Raw genomic sequence first — 9,678 nt, 5'->3', positions numbered from 1 at the left:
GCCCTGGCTGGGATGATTTAACTGGGACTTGGTCCTGCTTTGAGCAGGGGGTTGGACTAGATGACCTTCTGGGGTCCCTTCCAACCCTGATATTCTATGATTCTATGATTCTATGATTTGTTCCCCATGTGGATACTTACAGACTGTGATCATGTCTAGCAGGGGGTAAGCTGAAGAAAGAAGGGGAGTATCATTCTCTGCCCGCTGGTTCTCCCAGAAGGTGGGGTGTATGGGGGCTCTTTACAGAGAGGAGAGTGGGCAGTCAGCAAATGAGACTCATGTTAGGGCTCCTCAGAGTGTGATGGGTTAAAGACAAGGGCCCGACAACAACATGACAGGATCCAGCATTGCCATGCAGGCGCTAGGGACCAGGCATGTGCTAACGGGAGGACAGACAGATTCACCCCAGGAGTAGAGACAGACCCAACAGTAACCTGGCAAGGAATTTTCCAACAGGACATTTTTCCATGCTGCTTTGTCAAAAGCAAAACGTTTTGCAGAAACACGCTGATCTCAAAATTTCATTTCAGGAAAACCAAACCAAAACCCAATGAACAGCTGCCCCGAATCTCCCTGGGGAACAACTTTCCATTTCTTTATTTTATCTTAGATAACGTCGTAGCAAATTGAAAAAGTTGAAGTTGGAACAAAATGTTTCAAACTGACCTAAAACAATTTCCCCCGCCCCCTGAAATTTCACATTGCGGGAAATGTCCACGTTTTTTGGTTTCGTTCCATTTAGGAACAGAAAAGAAAAAAAAGATCTACAGAATGGAAAATCTGGTTCCTGACCATCTCTCTTCAATAGTTGGACTTTTCCCATCCATAATGCATACGACACACAGTGTAAAACCCCAAGCAGCATGTAGGGGCCCCAATTTCAGTCCATTTTATGCCCACAAGGCATAAACAGGGGTCTCAGTCTTTTGCCAAGCAGAGCAGTGAGCTGCTTCCAGCGTCTTGGATCTCCAGCCAGAATAGCTTTTGACTCTGGTGCCTGTTTCTCTGCAGCCTGAGTGGGGCTCTTTATCCCGCTCTCTCTCTCATCCCTGGGGGACTCAGTTACTCCTAGCATTCATTCCCTGTTAATCATTTGCTATTCATGTTGGCTTTGCTGAACCAGATGCACACAGACAGCATCTACTTCAGAAGCATATTTCAAGGAGCGGTTTGGGGAATGGGAACCTGACAACTGGTTCGAAAATCTCCAGCTAGCCAACAAACTAGATTCACTGGACACCTCAGCATCATTAATGAATAACTGCTCTGCGCCCTGGTACGGTACCTTAGACCTCTGCATGGTTGCAGCTGTTTCCTACAATCCTATGGCCAAATCCTGAGAGGTGGCGAGACCCATGGAGCACCCGTGTCCTGTCTCATGGACATTTCACCACAGGTGTAAGTTAGAGCAGCTCCTCAGCTGTTCCAGTTAATGCCAGGGCCAAGTGGCATACATCAGGAAGCCAGAAGTGGCTGCCTGACAGCCTCCATCATCTTCCTCTGTTCGAGAAGGCTGATTGGAGAAGCTCCTATTGCCCTTGGGGTGGAAGGTGAGGAGGTCTGTGACGGTCCTTAGTTCCTGGGGGAGTTGACTCCGCAGTCTGGGACCAGCCCCTGACAAAGTTCTGTCTCCTGCACAGATGATGGTGGAAAGTTCGACTGTACCAGAGGAGCAGAGAGCTCCACTCCAGTCCCGATCTTGGCACCGCAGGCTATTTTAGATACCCTGGGCTGAGGCCATTGACTACTCTGAAAACAAGGACTTTGTAGCTGGATTCAGTGATCTGTGGGAAGCAGAGGGCAGATCTGCTGTGCTCGCGGTAGCCCATGTTGCTAAGGAGACATGCTGCAATGTTATGTATTAGTTGAAGTTTCCTAAACCCTGAAGGCTTCATGCCCAGGTGTGTTGTATTGCTGGAATCCAGAGGACAGGCAAGGAAGGCCTGAAAAACTGAGGCCAGGTCACCCTCCACCAGGATGGGATGGAATTCCCTAGCTAACCGGACATGCTGTTTCTGAGCAGCCAGTCATCTTGGTCTCTCGGCTTCTTTATGCAAAGAAACTAGGTTCCAGCACTGGCCATAGCTTGCCTGGTACCCCAAGAGTAGGGGGTGTTAACACCAGGCTCCTGGGCCGATTTCTACTTGGATCACTCCAGCTGGCCTCCTTAAATTCCCCCTGTAGCTTCAGCAAGATATGGCATTCATCTTCGCTTCCTGTCCCGACGTGGTGTGCAATGCTGATGTTAACCAGCAGCCGTGTCCAGTCCTGACACTGGCTATGTTTGAGTGTGTGAGGGGGAGTGAAACGTGATCTGAACCACCCCCCCATCTAACCCTTACAATGCAGCTCTCCTAATGCTTAGAGATCCTTGGGCAAAAGAGGCTAAGGAAGTGCAAAACGTTTATTATCCCTATGGCCCCCTTTCCTTGGCCCAGGTTAACAGAATAAATGGCCATGCTTAATTCTAACTTCAGTTTTCCAAGGCATTGCATCTGACCTGTTCTTTAGAGTGTGAGCCCTGATAGAAAGAGCAACATTACCCTTTTCTCCTTTGTAAAGTGCTCTGTCTTCCCCAGCTGAAAGATGTTATATATAGACAGAACATTACTACTCTATTCCATACCAAAAAGACACTTACGTTAAGGTTATCTGGTTACAGACTGCTGCATAACCTTAACTCTTCCCCCTAGGTATGGGTTACAATACACTCTTTAATTACAGGATCACACACTGGTTTCCTGCAGCACCTGCCTCGTGCAAGGCACAAGCTGCCTGGCATGCAGTGAACAAGACAGCTGCTCACTGTGTGGTCCCTGCCTCATTCACCAAACAAGGAATGGGGCAGAGGGTTTGCAGAGAAAATGGCATGTGATCACATCATTAAACACTATACCATAATGTTCAAGGGGCAGAGTTAAGGTTGCCTGGATAACCTTACTTTTGACATTTCCTGGCTTTTGAGTGCTTGACCATGCAGATGTAATGTTCTTTTAACATCTTTTTTTGGGTCTAGAACCTCCTAGGCTTTTAAAGAAAAGGGAGACTATTAAACAGAAGAATTCTCCCATGTAGCTAGCCACCTGGAGAACGCTCTGGCTTTGCCTGATAGTATTAGCAACTGATCTGGCTTTGCCTAGTGCATTAGCGATTGATCGCTCGGCTCTCTGAGCACCCACTTTTGAACATTGAGGGAGACAGAAACTGGCCTCTTTCTCTCTGTCCCAACTTAGAGTCCTGAGGAAGAGGGCCACTGCTCCTCCGTCTTGGCCTGGGGCCCTAAAATAATGGGCTCATGCTCCTCCATCTTCACCTCTAGGGGAAGCAACTGACCCTCCCCCACTCCCCCATCTTGGCCTGCAGCCCCAAGCCCACGGTTCTTTGCCCCTTTATCTCAGCTTGCAGCCCAGGGGTAACAGGACATCCCCAGCATTAGCCTGCTGCATTCAGGCTGCCAGCCCCTCCCTTTGCCCTGCAGCCCAGAATCACGGGGACACCATCACATGGGCTTCCCCAGGCGTTTAATATTAACCATAACCAAGGATGCCATTGTCCAGGACAGCACTGGCCCCTCTCCCTGCCCACAGCTGCTGCAGACACAGTTTGCAGTTTCCTACACACCAGAAGGCAACAGACTCCCATGACAAACGGCCCCACTCCAAGCTCAACTTCAGGCTGGTCCAGAGTCCCGTCCCCCCACACGCGCCCCAGTCTCTTGCTGCTTCCACCAAGGCCCCTCAAGCCACGCGTCCCAGCCGTGACTCCACTCAGCCATCTCCACATGCCCACGGCTGGGCGCTGGACTCTCCCTGCTCTAAAGCCCTGCTCGCGAATCTTTCACCCAAAAGGCCTATGCGGTCACGGGATCGGGCGGCCTGGGAGAAGGAGAGAAGCGGCGTGTGGCTCTGAGGGGCCAGCAGCAGCGATGGGAGCCTTCCATCCGCTTCCCCCATGGGTCGTCTTCAGCCCTTCTCCAACGTAGTGATACAGAACAGCTGGGGTTAGCCCGTCGCTCCTCCTTGGGAAGGTTTAATGCTTCCACCAGCAGAAGCACCCTTGCGGGAAGGTCTCTGCCTGGACTGGCTGCGTGGTCCTTGCTGCCTTTCGGTGGCTTGCGGTTTCAAATAGAGAGAAAGAATTTTAAAGAAAGCAAGAGTGCCCCCAGCCCCTAACCCCTCCCTGAGCCGCAGCTGGCACCAGAGAGGGGCCATCCCAGCCTGCGCCCTTCCAGTTTTAATTCAGGACCCAAGAAGAAGCAAGAAGCAGCTGGTGATGGGGGAGAAAGACACTCCCAGGTGAAGTGATGGGTCCAGAAAGTCCATCCCAGCACAGCTTCCTCTGCCCCGTCTCTGGGGTTCGGCTGGTCACGGCACGGACAGCCGGCAAGATGACTGATGAGACAGTGTCTGCTTGAATAATTAACCCTTTAGAAGCCGCTCTTTGCCAATGGATTCATTTTCCTTAAATCAAACACAGTTGCTTATCGTTTTCCTGCTGCTGTCGGCTTTGCTGTAGAAAGAAATGATTGGATCGAGGGGCCGGCACACATTCTGGGAGTCCCCCGGTCTCTGCGCAGACCCCGCTGGGTGAGCAGGGACAATGTGACGTGACTTGTGCGCACCTGGGCTCTCAGGCTGGCTCCCCCCTCTTGCAAACGGACCTGGGGACAAAAAGAGAGAGACACCAGGCTGACTCCCAAGGAGAGAGACTGCTGGCCTGCCGAACGGCTCCTCCAGGGCCTTTCCCTGCCCCGCTGGCTCCTGCTATCCCTCCCCACTCACATCTCACACTCTCTGGGCTGCTTTCTCCACCCTCCACTGCTTTGCGGCCCGTCCATTGGAGATAGGCCCGCTATGTCGCTAAGGGGGGGTGGCATGGTTTTGGGGGTTCAGGAGGGGACTGGGAGTCTAGGTCAGCTCCTGGGTCCGCCTCCTGGCTCTGACTCTGCTTCACTTGAGTGATTTTGAGCGAGCCACAGAGGCCAAACTCTGGGTGCACATAGTTAGGCCCTGAGACCCTCCCCAAGTCCCTAAATAGACTTGGCCAGGTTTTCAGAAGTGCTGAGGGCCAGCGGCTGTCACTGTCAGCCCAGCAGGAGATGTAGTCTCCATACCTGTGCACTGTGCCGGTGCCAGCTTGCTGGCGTTACCCACATTAGCACAGCGCAGCTCTCTGACCCTGCTGGTCAGCTCACAGATCAGGCAGTACCGGGACATGCCTTTTAGATCCAGACCTCCTGGTTTGAACCCCATGGAGCGCCGAGCCAGGGGCAGCCGAGATCGAGATGGAAACTGTAGGCTCTATTACAAAGGTCCCAGCTTGTCGTGCGACCTCCTGATCCGAGCAGCGGCCGCTTGAGGGGAGATGGAGCAGGCCAGGTTGTGGGATCCACTGTGAGCTGTAGCTCTGCAGGGAAGACGAAGGCGGCTCTGCGCTAATTCTGGCCACTGAGCTGCCATCGGGTCCCGGGAGCTGGGGGAAGATCTCCCCGGCATACACCGTGCCGCAGAGCACTGCAAACAAGCAGGAATGCTTGAAGCACTGAATTACCTGATGTGTTAGGTCTCCGGCTCATACGTTTCGAAGAAGCTGGAGAGAGAGAAAATAAGGAGGAAGGGGTTAGTTCCTTTTCCGACATGTACCGTTGGTGGCGCTAAGTAGCTGGAAGGGCTGCACTCCTCGGCTCGGAACGATTGTGAGTAATTAGATGAAGGTGACGGGGCTGCTCCATGGGGAACAAAGGATTAACTCTGGCTCAGTTTCCCCTCCCGCTGTGTACCCATATCAATTAGCTACCAGGGCCTGGCCTGGGAGAGGAAGACGACCTTCACTTTGTAACTATCCTATGAAGCCGAGAGTGGCCGCTATCTGGGTCTCTTCAAGCATCTTTCACTCCAGGATGCCTGAATGCTTCCCAGACACCACAGAGTGCGGGGCAGGCGCCACCCCACTCTTCAGGGGCAGGAGCTGAGGTTAAACGACTTGCCTGAGACGGGAGCTCAATGGTGGACCCAGGAGAACTCAGCTGCTGAGACCAGCAGGCCAATCTCAACCGTCTCCACCACCACGGCCTACTGAGCACCACCGCATCAGCCAGCGTGACCACGGATGATGGTGTTGCAGCAGGCTTTGTGCAGTGAAATTTCCAGATCTGGCTGAATCCTGCAAACCCACGAACCTCAGGGGCAGGCCTGCCGGCACCTCTGTCTCTTTTAGAGGCACCCGGCACATCACATGCTCATAGAAACACAAAAAAGAAAAGGAGGACTTGTGGCACCTTAGAGACTAACAAATCTATTTGAGCATAAGTTTTTTGAGCTACAGCTCACTTCATCGGATGCATCCGATGAAGTGAGCTGTAGCTCACGAAAGCTTATGCTCAAATAAATTTGTTAGTCTCTAAGGTGCCACAAGTCCTCCTTTTCTTTTTTGCGAATACAGACTAACACAGCTGCTACTCTGAAACCTCATAGAAACACACTGGCAGGAGCTGGTGGTTTGTCCCTTAGCCAGGCTGTTCCCGCCCCCACACAACCCGCATTATCTCACGCTGTTCACCCCTCCCTCAGGCTTCCTTAGAACCAAGAGCCACTGTATCGTAGTCCTGTCTATCTGGGGACACATCAATTTCTACAGCATCCACCCTCCCCAGGAGTAACAAGCACTGTGCGGCAAACCCCAAGTGCTTGGGGAGATGCCCCATCCTCTTGCAGAAAACAGGGTACTTGGGAAGCCGATGATAAGACCTCGTGGCCCCAAGTCCCTGGCTTGTAAAAGACACACACTATTTGCCTTGGGCAAAACAGTGAATTGCTAAAACCCAGGCCTGAGTCACAGGGAATCATTATTAGCAGTTTCCCGCTCACGCGTTGCAACGGCCTCATACTCAAACTGCCTTTTCTTTACTCCACAGTCTGAGCGGGAATACTGGAAACTCGAACTGTGCTGCTTTGGGATTGGTCCAAAAAAAAAATCACGTGATATTGATTGGAGGAGAACCTAAGTGCATCTCGCACAAAGACTTCCAAGTGTGACTTTAAAAATCCCTTTCTGTGAGCATTGTGAGCCCATCAAATGTTTCAGCCCAGACTGCCACAGTGTCTGAGCACTCCACAACTCCCCTACATGGTAACTATTATCCCTGTTTAGCCAGATGGGGAGCGAGAGCCCGGAGAGATGCAGTGACTTGACCAAGGTCAGTTTGTGGCAAAGCGGGACTTGAACCCAGATCTCTGTCCAGCACCTTTACCGCACGACTGTCCTGACTCACTCGAACGCCTGAGGGAAGTGACCACAAGATGTGCCACAAACACATCCCTGGGCAAACGGCCTGTATTACCCAGCCAGCTGCACAAGTAACAACTTCAGCAGCGGCAGCTGCTGGAAAACGTGGCAACCTTTGCATCAGAGAAACAAAGGGGCACTAGATTTAATAGCCTGGCAAACGCTTAGCGCCATGGTACAAACATCAGCCAAGCAGAGATGTCCCATTGCTGCTGAACCAGACCTGCTGCCAAGGGGGCTGGCACAAAAGCACCAGAGGAAGGGGGAAAACACCGCCTCTAATCCTGACCCCTCCAATCTGCTGGGGGATGAAGAGTCTCGCTCCAGCAACCGATTCTAATATACTAGCCAAGCAGCTTTGGATCGAGAGGCAGGGGCTTATGTCGGAAAGGGATTTTCAGCTGTAACTGGGGCTCTCTGAATCGGTGAAGGTGCATCGTGCCCCGAGAGACAGCCCGTCTCATCAAGGGGCCAGGTTAGGATCAGCCCTTGCCCGGCGGCGGGAATGCACACACCTTGTCCTCACACTGCCCAGCCTGAGCAGCTTCTCCTTGCTCCCTCTGGGAAGCAAACTCACACTGAGAGGGGCAGGAAGGAGGCAGGGCCGCAGCCTGGCTCTGCTTGTCTCAGCACAGCACACTTGTCTACCCAGGTGCTCCTGAGCCCTGGCTCGCAGCCAGAGGGATGTGCTCAGGTACAGTGCCCCGGCGCTCTGGCTGATCTCCGAACCACCCCAGAAACAGGAGGGGAGAGAATTGCTGGCACATCACCAGTTACTCTTCAAAGACTCAGCACTCTTCCTCGGGACTCACCAGCTTTCCCATCCCATCAGGCCCCCCCTTTCACGATGTCTTTTGTTCCCAGCTTTCAGAGCAAAGGGGTTGGAGACCGAATCATTTCTCCGTCTGCCAGCTCAAGCCCTTCCTTGCTCAATGCACCGGGCGCACAGAGTGAACGCACAACAGGCCCCTTGACAGCTCGGCCACGAGGAGTCCGAACATCCTCGGGGAGTGGGCAATAGCTCTAGGCAAATGGACCCTGGTTCAATGTACTCAGCACCTCAAAGCCTTGCTACGCTGCGGAGAGATTTCTTGAGCACGCTGGCGGGGGTTATACAAGGGAGCCCCATCCTTTCAGGAATTATACCGCACCCACAGGCAGTTTTGCTTAGTGGTTAGAGCACGGGAATCCGAGTCATGCGTTTTATTCCTGCCACGGATTTGCTGTGCTCCATCCCCCGGGGAAAGTCACTAAACACTCCGGGCCTTGGTTTCCCCATCTGGCAAATAGGGCTAATGGTGCTGGCCCACCTTCCCGGGTTTGGTGAGGGTGAATTCACTGATGTGCACAAGGGCCAAGGGTTGTTAATTTGGGGATCTCCTGAGAAGATGCAGCTCCCAGGGGCTTCCCTGCGATGCTGCATGCTGACGGCGGTGTTTCAGATGCCATCGGCAGACCGTTGGACAGCGCTTCCTGACTGGGGGATCTGGGCTGTCTCAGCCCCACACAGCCCTTGTGCTCCCCACCCTTGAGGCTGGCAGCAGCCTGGCCAGGACTCGCACCAAATGCTGCTCCCGCACCCTCTGCCCCATCCCTGGCGTGCGGGGCTGAGCCAGCTGCCTCGGTGCAGCACCCGCTGTCCGCAGTTCGGCCTGCAGACACATCCTGAGGGACAGAGACGGGAAATGACTGCCAGCTGCAGGGTTAGCCCCAAACTCTTGAACCGAGCAAGAGCAGAAGAGGGGAAGCAAACACGAAGCAGCGTCCGAACGGGCCCCAGGGTGGGGAGCTGGGGGGCATTTCTCCCCGCCCCCTCTGCCAAGCAAAAAGCCAGACGCATCCCATTGCAAAGAGCCACGCTGGAGATCCCGTTCCACCATAGCTGTCATTATAAACCTGAGGGAAGGCAGGGCCCAGGGTGCTATGCGCTGCACAGCCTGGATCTCCCAGGCAAAGGGTGCTTGTACTAACAGACCTTTAACCACGGACATCGTGAATTCAGTGCTAGGAAGCGTTGGTCCCTTCCTGACCCACAGCGGAAATACAGCCTGGGCAGTGGTGGGGCAAGCTTCCTGGCCAATATGCCATGACCCTGCCCTCAACTGACCCCTCTAGAGAGGCCCGTTCAGCCTCTAGCTCCTCTGCAGAGAGGCCTGCTAGTGCCCCTTGTGAAGATGGTGTTTGTGTAGGAATGCCTGTCTGCTAGCCATTGGGCTGAGACCCACCGGCTCATGTCATGACCCCCACCCATTGGACTCATGATTTTTTGCCACACAGACACTGGTCCATTAGGAACTGACGGGAGACCCACCAAACTCATTTAACACCAGGCCACTGAACAGTAACGAGGTTCAGTCCCTACCAACCTGGGCTGGTAGCTGGAAAGCATCGGAC

At 53.5% G+C, this 9,678-nt stretch overlaps 1 protein-coding gene across 1 annotated transcript in view; it reads right to left on the bottom strand.

The window, feature by feature from the left end:
* Positions 1-503: 503 nt before the first annotated feature.
* The window catches only part of ARAP1 (ArfGAP with RhoGAP domain, ankyrin repeat and PH domain 1), a 172,781-nt gene continuing 163,606 nt past the window's right edge, over positions 504-9,678 (bottom strand). The window contains 2 exon segments of the mRNA XM_043504001.1: positions 504-4,660; positions 5,551-5,589. Coding sequence (XP_043359936.1) covers positions 5,572-5,589 — 18 coding nt within the window. The 3' untranslated portion in view covers positions 504-4,660; positions 5,551-5,571.

The sequence above is a fragment of the Dermochelys coriacea genome, chromosome 1 (genome assembly GCF_009764565.3).
Source record: "Dermochelys coriacea isolate rDerCor1 chromosome 1, rDerCor1.pri.v4, whole genome shotgun sequence".
Classification (NCBI taxonomy): Eukaryota; Metazoa; Chordata; order Testudines; family Dermochelyidae; genus Dermochelys; species Dermochelys coriacea.
This window is presented reverse-complemented; position numbering and strand designations above follow the sequence as displayed.